The 19,297-nt window shown below is 39.4% G+C and overlaps 1 protein-coding gene across 1 annotated transcript; it reads right to left on the bottom strand.

The window, feature by feature from the left end:
- Positions 1-8,624: 8,624 nt before the first annotated feature.
- LOC119728407 (putative glutathione-specific gamma-glutamylcyclotransferase 2) lies at positions 8,625-14,509 on the bottom strand. Its single transcript, XM_038200634.1, has 3 exons — positions 14,211-14,509; positions 13,997-14,032; positions 8,625-9,892 (listed from the first exon to the last, which is right to left on the bottom strand). The coding sequence occupies exons 1-3, from the start codon at positions 14,394-14,396 to the stop codon at positions 9,407-9,409; spliced, it is 708 nt and encodes a 235-aa protein (XP_038056562.1). The 5' UTR covers positions 14,397-14,509; the 3' UTR covers positions 8,625-9,406.
- Between the last annotated feature and the right edge of the window lie 4,788 nt (positions 14,510-19,297).

Raw genomic sequence — 19,297 nt, 5'->3', positions numbered from 1 at the left:
ATTCCACCTACGTAATTGTGTTTTTGTCTTATCCACCTACGTAATTGTGGTTTTGTCTTATCCTTTCCTTTCACCAAACTTCTCTCAGTGCTGAGTGGTCATAATAATGATTGTGAACTTTTCTGACCCCAACTGTATAACATTTCAGGCAGAAATTTTTGAAATTAAGTCCTAGCACTGCTAATTGCTTTTTCTTTATTCCTTCATCAAAAGTGTTTGATGGGAAAACTCAGATCAGTGACTAGCTTATCTAGTTGAAAGTGACACGCCCACTTATTTTCCCAAAATAGACTTCAAGGATGGTTTCAGTATCTGTCTAAAAATTGTGCATCACTTGAACTTCATGTTGCTTGACCCAGGGGAACCTTAACTTCCTATAAGACCATCTAAATCATCTTGATACTGATATGTTTTGTTGGAAAGCTTCAAATAAATCTGAGATGTAATTCAAGTTTGATCAAAAAAACAAATCCAAAATGATCTGGTCCAATCTAAAAGAGCATTCAAGTTGACCTCAACCACCTCCGAAATTGTACGAGAATACAGCACATTCGGGCACCATGTTTAGGATCCACAACATGTGTAATATCCTATATTTTGTATTTATTTTGTGTCTTGACCAGGCCCATCCAATCAAGGGCAACAAATGAGTACTTCAAAAGAAAAGAAAGCATCACAATTTACTCTATCTGCTCCGTTCACAAGTACCCCCTCACCGGCAAAGAAAGTACAGTTGGGGGTGACTGACCGACGCCATCTTGCCTGACCGACCGACGCCATCTTGCCTGACTGCAATTCATTTGCCGCGAAGCGCGGCCACTGCGTGTACATAATACAAATCCCCAGGTGTACGTGTGTCACACACAAGGAACGGTGCGCGTCAACCAAATGTCCCGCCCATGGGTTCGCTTGTACCCCCTGCCCTGCCTGTTTGCAGGGCGGGGGGTACGAGCGAACCCAATGGGACGTCGTTGCTAGGTAAAAGGGCGGCCTCTTTCGTCGGCACACGGAGCCTATAGTAAAACTATTTACCGTACCTCTGTTCATTCAATCACACAGGTAACAATTGGATGAATTCAAACACAGGGTCCGTGACTAGACCAGTCAGTACCAAGACGTTTACATGAAACGTAAACGTGGACTTCAATCTTCAATCCATTCTGATCTGATGTTGTCAGATCAAATCAAATCTGATATTCCCCCCCCCCCCCACCCCGTCACCTCCCTCCCCCCCCCCCCCCTTTCCCATTGAAAATTTGGCAATTTGAGAACAGCTTCCCATGATTAGCGGGTGTAACATAAATTTCGTTTTTGAAACGTTTTATGCTCCCCCCCCCCCCCACCTCCCTCCCCGAAATCCTGTGTTTCACTTTTGGCTATTTATTTTAACGCCCTGTGGAAAGCGAAGAGCACCACCTATTGTCTGACATTAACCATGATTTCGGTTTTGAATAGCGACCCCATGGGAAAATGGTGTCCAGCCCCCCCTCCCCCACCCCACTTTTTGATTTTACGGAGACCAAATGTCCAGTGAAAAAAAATATATCTACATGTATACCTTTCAGCATGGATGAAATTGGGCGTCCCTCCAATGAAACATCCAGCCCCCCTCCCCCACGCCCCCCCCCCCCCCCCCAGGATGAGAACCCTGGCTACGCCTCTGATCTAATCTGATCGAGTCTAAATAAATCTCATCCATTCTGATCAGATCTTATTTCCTAATCTGGTCAAATTCATTATCTAATCTGATCAAATCAAATCAAATCCATTTTGATCTTATACTTTCCGAACCCAATCCAATGCAATCTGATCAGATCCACCCTGATCTTATGTAAAACATATCAGTCTGATCCAGTCCATGCTGATCCGATTTGATCCACTTTGATCTGCTCAGACATCCACCCTGTTAATCCAGTGGACATATTTGATCTCATCAAATCCATTAATCCAAAAAATGACTCCATATTAAGCCAGCTGGCCCAGTACGTTCAATTCCACCATTCATCCCTCATCCCATTGTGACCATCTCATCTTCCAAAACAGACACGAATTGGACACTCGACCCAATTGTTCCTCTTTATTTCACACTCTTAACACCCCAATGAGCACATCTCGGCAATTTACGGGTATTTAAGTAATTATAACCGCCGCGTTCTCTGCTGGAAGGCAGCCATCCATATCATAGAGCCTTAAAAGACAAAGTGGGATACAGAAGTGGAGTGTTGTGCTGTGCAGCTGACAACTTTCCCATGGAATTATTTTTCTACCAGTTTTTGCCTCAGTTCTCTACCTTGTTAAGGATGGCTGTTTGAAGCTGTATATTAGTATAACATGTATGATGTAAGTAGGATGAGAATAAGAACCCATTATACCTGGTATTTGTTGTGATAGCTACAGATCCAACGACAGGCGATGAAGATTTAATAAAGCTAGAATAAAGAAGTAGTTTTGTATTGACAAGGTATGGCTTTTGGAGTTTAACCTTCCCCCCCCCACCCCACCCTCAAAAAGGACAAAGGGTTAGGGGTAGAAGTTGCACTCAAGGTACCATTGGAAAAATAGCTACGGCACAAAATGAACCATTTGCGTTTGTTTATGGTGTTAATCGAGGACACACACATGCAACATCATCGGTGAATCGAGGACAGGAACCAAATCGAGGAGGACCTTGATTAGAAAACGTGTACAAAACCAATGAGAGCTGTTGCGAAAAAGTTAGAGTACAAACAAAGGAAAAGGGAAGAGGAACAAAAGAAAATCCTCAATTTACACCATAAACAAACGTGTGTGTACATGTGCAAGCATCTAACATGAACATAGTGTCAAATGGTGTTTTGTGGTTCCCCACCCCACCAAAATATGTGAAGCCTTTTTCCAGTTAGTATGTCCTCCTTGAGAAACTATCCATTCCCTATTTGCTTAGCATGAGTGTGTTTTTTGGCCATCCGTTCTGATTGTTTGTCCATTAGGACTGTAAACCTAATCTTTTGTTATGTAAAGTTCTCTCCTCCCCCCCCCCCCCTTTTTTTTACAAAAATCATGGTTCCGTGACACTGCCACACTGCAGCTGTCTTTAAAAGAAATGAAAGATGCATATAGTCATTGAGATAATGGAGATACTTATTAATTTAAACGACATAATGGAATAGACTGGACTATTTCAGGACCGTAAACCAATCTTTTTCGTATTAATACTTTAAGATAAAGACCAAAATGTAATTTCATTCAATTTTTAGGATAGTGTTTAGACACTCAGATGCTTAAATATGCAACAGGTTGAAGATAATGAAAACAAGATGGCTTGCAAAAAAAAATTATCTAATAAACTGCACTATTTTCAGTACCAGGTTGAACAAAGAAATTGACTGAAGTTGGATGTGGACCAAAGACCTTGTAACATTGTACTGGTGCTCTAACAACTGAACTAGGTTTTTTTTGTACATCGGTAAACATTTTTCCTCTTATTGGGGGGGGGGGGGGGGTTAGGGGGTGGATTGAAGGGAAAAGTGCATTTTACAAAAAGCAGTCCCCAACTCTGCTTTAAGGGAATATACATCATTTGCTTTTGCTGTAATTTTTAGAAATGGATGGATTTCGGGGTTGGTAATATATAGCAAATATTGTTACAATGATTTTTTTGATGTTTTGGGTTCGTAGATGCTATAAAAACCAAGAAAAACAATCGTTTTTTTTTATGTAGGCTGGTTCCCTGACTCCATTTAAGATGAAACGGAGCAATTTATAGACGTTGGGAAATTGTAAGGCCAGGGAACCAGTCTAGCTGGCTTGTACCCGTTCATAGGTGTGTAATCGATTGCAAACAATTGTGGACTAGGTAACTATGGTCAATTTGGGCCAGTATTTTTTTCAACGCTGCTCGGCCGACCAGCATTGGAAATTGATACGAAAATACAACTTTTCTGGAAAATAAACCAGGTGCCATGATTTTACAAGATGCTTTAGACTGTCAGTCACTTACAGTCTAGAAAGGCATTTCAAACTAATTTGGTAATTTTATTTTTTGATGTTTGTAAATGTTGTATTTTCCCTTTAAAGTTGCATTCTCCGTGACAGTTAGCTCAATGGAAGAGCCAGTGTATAACTGCCAAGTTAAGCACCGTTTACTGCGGTCAGTAGTTGGATGGGAGACCATTCCATGTATTGTCCTGGTTGGTGACTTGTCTGGGACACGATTGGACTCCTTCATCTTAGCCCTCGACGTAAAACTGTGCATTGTGTAATAAAACATAATAACATCCAGGACACTTATCATAAAGAGAAGGGGCTTGCCCAGGCATTTCTGGATCGGCTGCATAAAGCGCCCTCTCTGAGCATGTTTGGAGTCTAGTTTATGTTATGGGCATTTGAACTACTCCCATTGTTCAAAATAATTACAATAGAGTCATCTAAAAGCAAACCAAACTTTTTTGTCTAAAAAACCAACATTTTATTAAAAAAAAAGTATTTCATGAACATTTTGATGTTGCTTTTCAACAAAATATAATCATTTGTTGAGTAAAAGTTGTACATGACAATTAAATAAGATGTCTTGTGGTACATTTGACTTATGATTTACTTGCGACCAGAATTGTGATGGACTTTTTTCACATAACTGGAGCAGGAGCCATAGATACATGTCTTGAAATTTAGTTATTGGTCTTGCAAACCCCCCTTTTTGAAACCCTTCTGTTTAGCCCCGCCCATTCTCAAGATTGTTTACAATACTGTAACCCCCACATATGTGGCTGTTCGTCCATTACCGTTATAATTATTCCAATTAGGGAATAATCAGTTTGGCGGATCTCTTTCAAATTCAGACTTTGTTGAGAGGATCACTGATAACATCAGCTGGGATGATTTCAATCGTGTCATCCCAAACTGAGCGAGTCAAGAGATACTGTGATTTGCTTCACGGATGTCTTTAAGATTAAGCCGCATCCAAATGACTTTGGCTACGGCTTGTGATGACACATGCGTCTAATGGATTGATTGAAGCCACTTCCCATAGTCACATGTACAAGTGCCAGTCGTAGCCAAGCAATTTCGGATAGGCCTAAATCTGATATTTCAAATTGTGGTACTCCACAGTACATTAGTTTGTGTGATTAATTAAAACTCTTTCAGTGTCTTTTTATTTTTGCCACTGTGGCTCAACAATCTTTTGCAAACATTTCAAGTGTTTCCTTCAAAGAACAAAATCACATGATCAGGAAGGGGGCACAGCACTTTCTATTTTATCCTGCAATGAACAATCTGGATTTTTTTTAAAGCTAAAACAACACATGTATCCATTTGCAATCCAATTGGACATAGAGTTGTACAGCTTTGGGTTTTTTCAGCTGGGTTTGTGTGGGCATATCTCGTGCACTTGTGCATTTGGTCAAGTAATTTGCTCGCCAGGTTGAAAGATTCAACCCAGTTTGCTCTGCCGATTTCTCAGAAAACAGGTCGTTGAATATTCAATAGTCCTCTCTGTTTTCCCGGCGCTGGTGCTATTTGCTGTATCAATCTGTCAGTGTGTAGTGAGGGGGGGGGGGGGCATTAGTCTTGGACAAGAGCCAAGATTCAAGACGGTTATTGCAAGATTTTATCAGGGATATGGAGGAGATTACTGGTTGCTAAACGCATCAGGAAGATGCGTTGCTGGGGACGGGAGAGAATAAAAAGATGTATCTACTGACCTCCACTCTGGCAGCCATCTTGGTTTTCACACAAATTTATAATAGCTAAATTACAGGTATCAGGTTTAGGCCAGAAGCTATGATTTTGGAGATAGTGCTGCAGCTATTCACCATCTTGTTTAGTGTCATATACTGACGCTTCAGTCACAGAAATAACTGTTTTAAACGCATCCACGTGTATGCAATGCGTGCACAAACCAGTGTGCACATGCAGTGTGTTCCAGACCTCCTCACTGGGGCTTCTACTGTAAAGTGCATGGACTCCAAATGCTGGTTGCAAAGTGGTAAAACTTTGAATTTTAATAGTTCTTACACAAGCAAAGGCTGTATCGGAATTACTCCTCCTTGGCCAGCAGTAACACACATCTATGGGACTGTGACTTCAGCAGCGTCCATAGGCTTATGTGTGAATGCAGGCCATAGCCAAGTCATTTTGATGAAGTTTAACTTAGTGGTAAGAGACAGTGTTGTGGTGCAGTCTCTTTTCAATGAGTGTGAGTATGTGAGTAGACGTAGTTTGCCACAAGTTTTTAGTTCAGGTTTTTTGCCCTTAATAGAGAAGGCTTTTGACTAGCAATAGGTGGGCGTGAACATCCGGGAATTGTTTACATTGGCTTATCTAGCTCCCAGACCTATGTTCTTGAAACTCAATGGTTCTTGAGTCTGGTGTGCTGAATGGTAACACATAGCAACTGATGAAAACTAGTCTGCAAATGAATAGATGTTTTCATCGGATGACATCACCCCGTCCCCACCTAGGTACAGATTTGTTAGTCTGTAGGAGTAGTCCATTCATTGTACTTTTTAATGTGTTTCAAATCTTTGGGACCTACTCAAATTCGAAGGAGGGTTGGATATAGTTTTCAATGATGTATGAGGAGGAAAAACTGGAATTGTGAAAAGAATGATGAGGCTTTTGGTTGTGGCGTGTCAGTATGTATGTCTGTAATGGATGATGCATAGAGTATGTGCTTCCCTCCGTGTCTGGTCGTGGAGGGATTGGGACGAGACACTGTCAGTTATTCCGCCCAGCTCATCAATTGTAAGTTTCTTTCAACATCTCTGGTGTGGTTGGCTTCCAGAAGTTGCCGCCTCATGTTGTTTGAAATAAATGGGTTTAGTGGTGTGTATCAAGCTTTGATGATTTGAAAGGCTTGGTGTTCAACGAAAATTTATTACGAAACAAATTTTGAAATCATGAAGTGTGGAAGCACTTCTGAATACCAAACTGGTTTTAAATGGGAATGGGGGGGGGGGGTGTTCAATTAAAGATAACTCCACTTTTTGGAGGGAAAAATGTAAATGTCAAAGCATTCATGGGGGTGATCTTTTGTAGTGCAATGCGTGTGTTTTTTCCCCTCATTGAAAAAAATTTGAACTATTCTTGGATCCTTGTATAATGTATTTGTCGACAACAATGCTGAATTTTTAATATCGCCATTTGATGTGCATTTGCCGTCGCCTTTCTGGCAACTCCCTCCCCAACCGTTCATAGAAACGGAAAGTGCACTCTCACAAAGCGACCACGCCAGGATTAGCTTCACTTGTTTTGCACAAAAGCTTGCCTGGCAACGGTTTTCCCCGGGTGCAGCTAGCGAGCGATGCTTCATTGTCGGCGTAATTGTGTCAAGTCCCTGTGTTTAATTAATGAGGCAAGTGTCTCCCTGCTAATTTGCATCTCCTCAAAACACTTTAATTACAGGATTTTATCTGCTCACACCCCCCCCCCCCTTCCATCCCTCCATGTACCAACCACCGCTCAGTCGCCAGAATGCCGGCCGGTTCCCTCAGTCGGTTTTGGGGGCCGGGTGTTGTGACAGTTTTTCTTGCAGGTCTAGGGTTGTTTGTGTGTTTCCAGGGGATCGTGGGTCAATATTTGAAGAGATTGTGTTGCCGTCATTAATTCACGGGCAGTGTCAGCGGCGCGATGACAAACTGCCCAATAGATAGTGCTCATCAACAATTTTCCTACAGAGATTGGGGAGGTTTTCCACCACTCTCGTTGTCTTTGATGTTCCATTTTGCCGACACTCTCATAACTGGCATCAAGAGTGCTTCCTGGAGAAATAGTAATGCATAATCGGACCAGATTTTGTTTTACCAAATCAGTATCATTTTGTAATACGTGATGAAAAGAGGGCAAGCTTCTTAAAAATTCTAAAAACCTCCTGAAATGAGTCTCTACTTTCAAATTGCCCACCCCACCCCCACCCCACAACACCCTAGCACCTACCCATACCCCAACTCCCAACCTCTGGAGAAAAACAAATACCACAAATAAAACAACACACATCAGAATGCATTTGCAAGAATATTTTTTGGTTTTGTTTTAATGAAGCGAACATGTGAATATTGCATTTGAAGCACCTTTGGTATGGTCCACTACATATACAGCTGGTTGTCAGCCATTCAGAATATTTTCACATCACAACAATAAAATTAAATCAAAGTTAAAAATCTTCTTAAAAAAAGTAGTCAATGTATTTCAGAAACAAGATATGTCTTGGCTCTAACACAGAAGTTGCATTCAGTGCATCTTGGAGTGTTATTCCCAAAGTCAGGCATGTAACTAGGAATTTAGAACAAATGAGGACATTCCAAACCACACAAGACTTTGCACAGTGTTTTTCAATTTGTAATGGCATTCATGAGAAGTCAAAAATGAGGAAATCAGAGGATCCTGGGGAAAGTTGCATGCCTGCAAAGTGTGCCTGACATGAAAATCAGGCACTGGACAGGAACATTCTTCTGTTAAAAATTAAATTAAAAACACAACAAAACAAAACAAATCATTGTGCAGTTATTTTTTTAAGTGGCAACATATGTACTATGCCCCCAAGTAATGTCAAACAAATAATACTGACTGTTTCAAGGTCAGTTTCATGAATCTATATCTAGATGGCTTAATTTCTGGCCAGAGCTTAGGGATAGCTTTTGAAAGTGTTTTTCTTTAGAATAGACGGTATGTTTAAATTGTGCAATTTTGTTGATATTTTTCATTCAGCTTAATGCCATAATAAAAACGTCTCATTAGCATGAACTCATCAAGGTAATTCAGTCGCTTTTGAAGTCTTTGTGAACATGACAGTAGCACCACAACAGCCATTCACAACAGCTGTGCAAGATTGAAATTGGGGACAGGGCTTATTTGCATTTGCCGATATTTCACATTAATAATAATAATACAGAGCATTTTTTTAATGCCCCAGATCCACCTTGATTAGATGCTCAAGGCACAGAGATACACACACAAAATACAACATGCACAGGAGGGAACACGCAGGTTCACACAAAAGAATTACATGAATATGAAACAGCTGGAAATGTTAGAGGAAATGTTTGCCGTTTAGAAGTTATATTCATGCAAAGTGTTTATTGTCCATATACACTTTTTTAAATAAATAAAAATAAATATTTTTTTTTTCAATATCTACATCTTTATATTACAATGCTATGTACATTTACTGGCCAAGATGATAAACTTCATATATAACCTTGTTTTTGGTTTACTGTTGCCATGTGTCTGCTCCATTTTACCCTGTGTATTTTGTTATGACAAGTGCAGTCAACAGCTTTTTTTTCATGCGTAGTTCATTTTCATTGACATTTTAACTTTTGTTGAACTTCACATGGCCTCAGGTGCTGTTACATCGATGGAAGAATGATACAGATCTTTTCTCTCTACTAACATAAATAAAAAATATCCAAAATACTGATAATTGTTGTTAATGGCTGATGGTAAGAGTAGATGTACTAGATGGCCATGCTTTAAGATTGTTATTATTATCTTCATCTGTGCATTTGACAGGAAGAGCAAAGATTTCTTGGGATGGTGTTCGGGAGCTGAGACGGTGAAGCAATCTCCTGGTTGTAGATTCCAACTCAAAGAGATGATTGTCCTCATCCTCCGGGATCAGTCTTCGTACGGTCTCCGCCAGTTGGAACAGGTACTCCATGTTGTGTCCGCTCATCCCCCGGGAGCTCAGGATCTCTGTGGCTATAGTGTGCACCGGGGCGGGGCCCATGTAGTGGGGGCAGTCCGGCGTAGCGGTGTAGACCACCACGTCGTGTTGCGAGCCAGCCCTGGCGTAGAAAGTGGTGTTCTGGAATGTGTAACCACCCAGTCTGCATTCCCTGGTGTTCAAGTGGCCAAGGGCTGCTAGAATTTGTGCTTCACCCTGGAGAAGGAAGGCCATACCCCACGTCACACCCTGTGGCACATAGAAAATAGATGAGACATGAAATCACTCAGTACTTGGAACTTTTAACAAGTAATTTGGGGGGGGGGGGGGTTAAGGTTGTTGTTTAAAGACCGGTTCATACTTCCAGCAAAATGAAGGCAAACCCAAAGTGAATTTGACGTCATGAAACATCCGTTGCCAAGATTGCTGGAGTTGAAACGTGTTCAACCTTTATATAAAAATTGAGATTTTGTTTTTACACTGACTATGGACCAATCTGTAATAAAAGAGAGGGGAAAAATCATTGCATTGTGGCATTAGCACCATGGAGTAGAGTCCCTGGCTACGTTCAAAGCTTAATCTGTTAACTGCAGCGCTTTTCTTTTTCAGTGAATTCACAAATCTTGGAGTAAGTTGCCATGTACATGGTTCATTTAAGTTTATTCAGTCAGTCATTATTTTTATTTAAAAACTTCAGCACAAAACAACGATGCATCGCGATGCTCTTGGAAAATTGTTTCTATGTTATGTTTACTAAGTACTGAATTGTGCTCAGATATAGGGAGCATGGTATTGTATTTACAAACAATATGTTTTTTAGTAATTAAAAGTCTCTGTCACTGAAAGATGCAGTCTTTACAAATCATGTACAAGTCCTTTGAATACACACTAAAAGTTTAGGTTGTTTTTGTTTTGCAATTTCTAGAAGCCTAGATGTGACATAAACGCATGTAGGATTTCAGAGGTATGTATGTTTTATAATACCAGCAACTTTTAGGGGTTGAGTGGAAGTGTTGCATAATAACAGGAATGATGTTTTGAAAAAAAAAAAGATTAGCATTTCAACCATTATAAACATAGCATTTTCTCACTTGTATTGTTGTTTTTCTTTCTATTTCAATATCATCTTTTTCAATTTCCAGATTCAGGGGAAATGTGTAAATGTCAAATGACTTGTGAAAATAAGCAAAGTTTTACATTTACTTGCATTTGGGCGACCATATTACTTATAACATTGAACTTTTTTTTATATTTGTTAAAATGGGATTCGTTTATGCACACTGCTGGTATAAACACAAAATATACATGATTAAATTGATGCATATACATGTATATTAAAGTCAACGGTTCAATTAAGGATCCTATTGTGACATAAGTGAATTTTGCATTTCTCTATTTTTGTAAACAATTGTTGTCTGGAGAAAAGCCAAATGTTCAAAGGTTTTAGTTGTTTATGTCTTACATGTAAAATTATTTACTGCAATCTATGCACTCAGTTGATCCTTTGTTTTCCTTAAATCACTTACTAATGAATTGAACATAATGAAATTCCAGCGTGTAAATAAAGTTATTTGAAGTTGGTTAATCCAGAATATGTCCAGAACAGTGAATTCTAAAATTTCATCTAAAGCTGTCAGCTTTTAGGTTGTTTTGTCCATTCTTCAGTGCCAGATCTGGGGCAACCCCCCCCCCCCCCCGGCTCGCATCAAATTAGGAAATTTACGCAGAAGTAACACATACCTACTAACCCTCATTGACAACTAACCCCCCCCCCCTTCTTGAACCATAATTGGATCCACCCCTGTTCTCAGTAAACACATTATTTCTCCATCTAGTTTCTGTTCATCTATATATGGATGCACTTAGCTTTCCTACAAGCTCTCTGTGTGTCTTTGTCTTTTGAAACAAAACCATCTTTGTGCGGGGTTTGAAAAGAAAATATATTAAAAATTGAGATTTAGACACAGAGTGGAACTTACAAAGACATCCAAATGCAAACAATTCTCGACTGTGGAGGATTTTAGGAGATTAAGGAAAGTTGGTAGCAAAACAAATCTTTATGGTTAATGAGTATTTTCCATTTTACCTCTCATAAGATCGACAGTTGTCTTGATTTGGAACTTACGCATCCCAAAATGAGAGAAAAGGATTTCCGGTATGGTTAATAAGATATTTGCTACAGAAAAATTGCAGTCATTGATGCGGTATACAACCAAAGTTAGGGAGAAAATGCGCATTTTTAAAGTATAGGTATACTTTAAATATGGTACCAAAATAACATAATGCATGAATTGGTGATAACTTATAAGAGTGCGTGTTTATAAATTACCTAGCATTTTTTTCTAAAAAATATATATTGTATAAATATAACAAAAATCAATTTCTTTCAGCATCAGAGAAACTATAGGCTTCAATAGAAATAATTCTTAATTTGACATAACCTATATCCTGCCTATATCCTACCAAAATTGATAGCCAATGGATACCCTACGGCCACACATGTCAATGTTTTGATTATGTGCTCTGACCAAGTCCATCAGGCAAAACAGGCTGAAACTGTTATAATAGCCGATATATTCATATATAAAGAATAATCCCCGTGCCGCCTCTAATCTATCGATCGAGCACTGCAATATGGGCGATTAATCAATAGCCCCATCACATTACCAAACACCTTGCTATAGCCAGGCCTTGGGCCAGACCACATATGCGGTGCCTCCCCTTCAAATCTCGACCAGTTCCCACGGTCTACCACTTGATAATCTATTGGCTAGCCTGGGATATGATTTTTCCGAGTGCGGGGTATTTTGTAAAGGCTGTTAATAACGAAGAAGTATGATATCACGAATAGCATTACGTAACCAAAACTTCCAAGTTTGTGAAAATTGTGTTTGTGATCCTGGTATGTATGACACGCGGTTTCCTTGTCACGTACGTTATGGTGCGCCGAATCGGGATACTGATTAAAAAAGACAACATTAAAAAAAAAAGTTGGTTGTAATTGTCAAGGTTTATCCGTATCTTGCAAATTCAAAAGGGTAATTACACAAACATTTACTTGTAAGTCTTGCATGATACTTTGTTTTGACATCTCAGTGAATCCAAGTTATTCTTTTTAGCCACAAGAATAATTTACAAACTCACGAATTTTCATACCATTTTTTGGTTCGCCATTATGTTTCGTCATTTTGTTTGTTAAATATAATCAAAGATGGCAATACAACCATACACTTTACTTTTGGAAAACACCTCTAATTCTTTTCCCCTTTTTCATTACGTAAATCAAGATGCCGAGTATAAATTCCCCGAAAAACCTAACCGCGCCAGCGCTTCCAAAACAGTTCCAGATAATCAGCTAGAGGCCATGCACGTGACACATACGTCATTGCGAAGTGCATCATGTGACCGATGTGCGTGCGTCATGTCAACAACTCCACGTGCTCCTGATCCGCGAAGCCGGTTTGGGACGTGTGGGTGGGCGTAGTAGTATTTTGGGGATTCATTCATAAAAAAAAATACACATGGGTGCGTGGGCAAAAACCCGCGACCTGTCAGTCAGCGGAAATAATAAACAAAACAAAATACCGCGTCACATGCAACGGAATGTCATGGAATCTTGAGACATTCTTGACTCAAACTCTGTCCAAACGAAAACAAAACAGGATGTGGTGTTTGGGTTTCTGAAAATATTTTCTGACGCATGGCGGAAATGACTTCTCAGACTGTAACGTCCCGTGATCTATGGAATGTAAATTGGTTTCGGAGCGAAATATGTAATAGAAATGTTCTGACAAATGTTAAAAGATAAAATTAATTCGTTTCATCGTCGTGGACCTTGAACCAAAAGTTAAGTTTTTTTTAAATACCGTATTTTTTTCTTTTTATCAAACAGAATACAATGTAGTAATATTTTTTTTTGAAATGATAGATCCCGTGTCGTAATTTGACCAGCGTTTAAAGTACATGGAAGTTACAGAGAAAATGTCAATACATAATTTGAAAATATTGGATGTTTCGAATAGCCTACCTGCTCCTTTTGTTTTAATCTAACGTTTACAATTAGAAACGTCAAACACTGTACGAACTTCTATCAGACGTGCTCATGGTTCGTACTCTGTTATCAAAAAAATGTTTGGCTTGGCAACGAAATTATTGATTCCATCAATCACGGGGACATTTTACCTTCGATTCGAGAACAAATTCTTTCAGAGTTTCTGTTGGGACCCTGGGCCAGTCACAATGTGATTTTCCAGCTCATCGGGAGAAGGAGAAAGAATACTCCCATAAACAAAAGACATTTGTCATGGTACAACTCTTATCTGAGAAAGGAAACGAAGAAGGAACAACACTTACCTCGGCTTGTTCAACTAATGTGACGACTCTTCCAGGCTGTTAAAAAGACGAAAGAAAAATTATCGTCATTTTTTTAGTCTTCAGTGTTCAATTATGATAAAAAGATGGCACCTAAACAACAATATGTAATGACTGCATAATTATTGTTTCATTTGGTAATTTATAATGGTAAAATAACTGAAATTCTAGGCAAAAATCTTCAAGTCTGTTTTACCTTTCCTGGCACTCCTCTGTGCGTCGTGTTGCCCTGCCAGAACCGCCGAACATACCCCTTGACATGACCGATTTCCACCGTCGAATACTCGAAATTTGGTTTCCAGAGAAGGGAACCGTAGCCAAAAACCCACAGACTGGTCGTGTCTGTGCAGTATTCGGGCAAAAAGCTGTCGTTTGGCGCCATTTCTGTGAGCAGAATTCGACTATTTTGATGCTGTTTACTGCACGAGATCTACGTGATTCTGATCAGTATGGGCCTTTCCGATCTCGCATGCTGCTTTCCACCCACGGGTCGTCGCGCTGATGACGTATGAGCGCCAAACGTCATGAGTTGAACCTATCAATGACGCGTATTCGGGACAGCGCCTCCAGCAGGTTATGAATATTGATGATGCGGGGCTCTGATCACTACGGCGATACACGATGATGCAATCACAACAAAAGTTGCGCTATATTATGAATGGTGCAGTATTTTCTCAACAAGAACATGACCAAACATCCGTCATATCATGGTAAAAATGCGTTGCGCCCTGTATCGAGGGCAGTTTATATTGAAAAGAGAATATAGTTCAGAGGATCGTCGTGCTGTATTGTTGCTTGAACTGAGATGAATAGAATTTGATCTGTTTATGGATCAGACGTGGTAAACAATATAGTTTTTTGAAGTTAATTAAAAAATAATATATTATCCTCAGTTCGTTCGAAGCCATGAATTTACTGTTATTTAAATTATGGAATGTCTCCCTAATGTTTCAAGTCCTATTTCTAGGCATAATTTTATTTTCTGGGCGCAAATGGCCTAAATCGATTCATCGTGATGCAAAAAAACAAAACAAGTTTACAACATTTGGTGAGGGTGGGTTAAGTTTAGGTTCGGCTTAAGTGTCATTAACGTTCGGGTGTTTGTGCTAAAGTCTCATGGGAATGTCTCCTAAAGGCACAATTTCCCATAATAACTATATACTGTTGCAGCATGTTGTCCTTATAGACACTCGAACATTGTTTAATCCAATCGAATCTGGTTTGTTTGTGAACGCATTGTAAGCACGTCCTTGGTTGAAGAGTGAGCAAGGATGAACGTGATCGGCTCTCAATTGGGACTACTTTCCCATTGAAGTGCGCCCGAATTACTTGAGGCTACGGCTGTCATGCGGTAACTTGGAGGCTGCTTCCATCGGCGCAAGGGTAATTGCAAGCCATAGTCGTGTGGAAATAACACACGGGTCTATGGGAAGTGGCTGCATTGACCCACCACAGCTTACGCGACCTCGTGACTAACTTCTGACCAATCAACTGTGTTTCCGCTCCAACTAACCTCCTTCCCATGAGTTTCCATTGAGCAATCCTTGATATCGAAACAGTGATAGGAATTCGTGTGGATTTGGAAGTTATCGCACTTGCCAAAGCACTTTAACATTTCTTTTCAATTTGAAAGTAGTAATGTTAAAGTCGTTCTATTGGACTTATAGACCTTTGTCATGCTTCCACATTGTATTCATGTTCCCTGTATCCAATAACAGTACTGAATGATAATGTTTTTGTGCAAAAAGGAACCAGACTCTTTTTTCCCTTCCAGCCTCGCTTTGATTACCGGTACATCGATTTGAATGGGATAAAAATCAAATGGCTGCAACATGATAATGGTCTATTGTCAGAATTCCTGCCCACATTCGGCTTTAGCACAATGTGCATCTTTTAATTGTCAGTGGAAAGTGAAACGATCGTTTTGTCGAATTAGGCGTCTGTATTGTTGTGAAAAGGGTCGACTGCATACGTGCTGTAATTTGACAACTTAAGCCAGAAAAACCAAGGCATTTCTCCTTGATATTAAGATGAGGTTGTTGTGTGTTGAAACCAAAGATGCGAGAAACAAAAATCAAATTCCAATACAAATTTCATGTAGGCCTAGACTACGCTATAGAATTGTGCCATTTGAACGGTAAGACTGGAAAAGAGACTAAACTGTCGAGTCTTGGCTACTTGACCTTATGGTTGCAGACCAGTAAATCGGTCCGAAATTGCCTGCGCCGGCCACATCACGATTTGCATGCCCTCAAAATCTTCAGTATTTAAGCATGCTGTGGGCCATGAACTTGAGGGTTTGTAAAAAAATATGGATGGAAGCCGTGCACAGGACTGTGAACTTGTAGTTCCGTTCAATCTGGATGAAATTGGCGCCCTTAAAGCGCTCTATTTTGCAATGGAGTGTAGGCATCGTTTTTCAACATGGCGATGGGCTTCAGGACTATTTTCAGGGGTGATCATCTTCGGATGGAAATTTCTCCTAAAAGTCATCAGTTAACCCCCCGAAAATTGAAAAGAAAATGAAAGATGATGAAATATGCTTTAATTTGATGTGTGTCTCGAACACCTTGGAGAGTTGTGAGTATTTTTCCCGAATTTCGGAAGTGTGAGCATTTACTATTGGGGTCTATGGAAGTTTATTTACTAGTCTGCTACCTTATACCAATTAGCCGCTAGCAACCGCGTAAACCGATTCTCTGGCTTTATCCAAAGGTTTTCAATTCCGCGGTGCAAAAACGAATAGTCGGAATTTTGTTCGATTCCAGAGAAAATTTATGCGGAAACGAAAATGGAGGTCGGTGTGAGGCATGATACAATTTTACACAAACACCAGATGTTTGTGGTGCTGGATGGCCCGGTTGTTTGAGCAGAGTTATCCCGGTGAAGTAGGCCTATAGTGGCTGGGGTCATGTGAATAGGACGGTTTTGAAGCACCATTGACATGCTTGATGTAAGAATGAACAGCCGGTCACCAAAACCGGTGTAAAAGTGCCTGGTTTGTGTAGTTAGGAAGCAGGCCTATTGAACCGCGGAGCTGTAAAAAAAAAATCATCTATTATTACACGGTAACACCAGAATTATACGACTAATGTACCATTAAGGAGACACGGTATCGTAATTTCTTCGAATGGTTGGAGACATCGGTCATTGTCAAAGCCCCCCTTTAGAGGCACAATTATTTTAATGTCGCAATTAGGTTATATTTGTTGCTCGTGGTCTAATTAGTAAACAAAGCGAAATTCGTGGGAAAGGTACAAGGGAATATTGGGTTAGGGCACATTTAAGTTTGTAAAATTTGGGCACAAGTCTATGGGGATGTCTCCCAAATGTCCAATCCAGGGTAATTAATATTACTGTATAGATTTGTAAGGGCATATTTTTTTCTAACTGTTTAATATTACATTAATGTTTACACAATCTTCGGAATGAAAAAAAAGGTGTCACCGAAACTATTTTCGAGATTTTTTTTCGTGCATTTTCCGCAACCGCGTTGCTAGTACTGACAGTTTTGAAATATTATTTTGATATAATTAAAAGTTTTACAAGATAGAAATTCATTTGATGTCACGGCGCCAGAGCAGCAAGGACAAATTTGGTTATTTTATTGTGGCGGATATTATAGAATTTTAATTTAAACAAAAGAGCCTGACCTTATGATATTATGATTGGATTGTACCATGGAGATATACAGGGTGAGTAAAAAAAACGAAACCCAAATGTCGGGACCATTGTTTTAGTGAAGTTCTGCATGTAGCACTTTGAAAATGGAGGATATGAAAGCTCAATTCATAAGCTTTCTTTTAGTACAAGAATCATTCACATCACTCATGTACTTTTCAAGTTACGGGTTTTGAACTCAACCACCGTTTTTAAAGTTCTGTCCACGGATCACAAAAAAAGGTGTGCGTTCTTTCAGCAAAACGAAAACAATTCACACATATCCATATGTGATTTTTTTTTTTTTTACAACCCAATAGTCAGAACAGAGAGCGCCGCTTTTCCCCTACCTGATTCCACCGTTTCTTTTACGATTTCATCGTAACAACGTCCATTTCTGCACGTTGAAACCCTCCCCATAAGACGTAACAGTTGTGCGTTATAATACGTGAGCAAACTATTTATAAAGGAGGGTGGAGTCCTTCTTTTTCCGAGAAACGAGGTGCCGCTTCGTGACCTCCGCATTATGTTGTATTCCTCACGTTCCCGCATTCGGTCGATTTGCAATGAACAATTATTTACTATAGCTTCCTGATCTGCCTGCCAATAAATTGGACAATGATTAACAAAAACCTGGTTAATGCGGGTATCATAAATTATTTCATAGAGTTTGGGTTTCCGTTTTTGGTCTCGTTTCCAACATTTCAGTTCAGTTGATCATTGCATTTATATGTTACTTGAGTTTGTAATGTTTGTACCACTCAACATTGTTGCTTGTGTATTTTTTACGCTTTTCGTTTTTTTTTTATACACTTAGTGTTAACAAACATGCATGTGTATAAATTAGAAAGACCTCGATAAAAAAAACAACTATTGACCTATTTGCATTCGAGCTAACTGACCTTGGTTAAGGATTACATTAGAATATTGGAATATCGAACGGTTTACAACTAATTACCTTATGAACCATATTCCCTGTGTTTAAACGCTGCAGGTTGATGTTTGTGCTTCCCCTGGTTGGGTGTGCATGTAATTAAACAGGCGTTCTCGTTGGCTTGTTCCGAACTGAATGGTTAAAAGGAAAACCCAAAGTAAAACTGATTATTTGGGGGGTTTTGTCAATTATTCCTTAATGTAAAGAAAAATGTATTTATTCCTGCAGTGGGGTTAGACAACACGACTAATTAGTCGACCTCTCCGGAAAAATTCTTACCTCCTCTGTGACGGAAACATATTTCTGGCCTTTGTTTTTCTCAAAATGACGGCTGATATTTTTAGAGTGAACATAATGGAATGTTTAGAGCTTATTACAATGTATGAAATAATAAAAATTATTATTGTGGATTAATTTGGACGATTGCTAAATTGGTTCCACTTGCTTTACAATTAGCTCAAAACAAGTTAATGGCTGCGTTTTATTTACTTTTTTTCGCGGATTGAACTCGGAGGTATGCCCCCCCCCCAAAAAAAAATATCGGCCGATTATACATGGTATAAGATGTATTAAATTTTGTTTGTGTGTCAATATTACTCTTCCATGTTATTTATTGTATCTTTCCACATTTGAGTCATTTCGTGAGAAATGTTTTGAATTTGGGGTAAGCATATTTCTTATGAATTACC

This window comes from Patiria miniata, unplaced genomic scaffold (genome assembly GCF_015706575.1).
Source record: "Patiria miniata isolate m_02_andy unplaced genomic scaffold, ASM1570657v1 HiC_scaffold_20, whole genome shotgun sequence".
NCBI lineage: Eukaryota > Metazoa > Echinodermata > Asteroidea > Valvatida > Asterinidae > Patiria > Patiria miniata.
This window is presented reverse-complemented; position numbering and strand designations above follow the sequence as displayed.

Coding starts and splice junctions, on each gene's coding strand:
- LOC119728407 (XM_038200634.1), bottom strand. CDS start 14,396: ATGGCGCCAAACGACAGCTTTTTGCCCGAATACTGCACAGACACGACC. Junction 14,033..14,210: donor ACAGAGGAGTGCCAGGAAAG/GTAAAACAGACT, acceptor TCTTTTTAACAG/CCTGGAAGAGTCGTCACATT. Junction 9,893..13,996: donor CATTAGTTGAACAAGCCGAG/GTAAGTGTTGTT, acceptor TATGTGCCACAG/GGTGTGACGTGGGGTATGGC.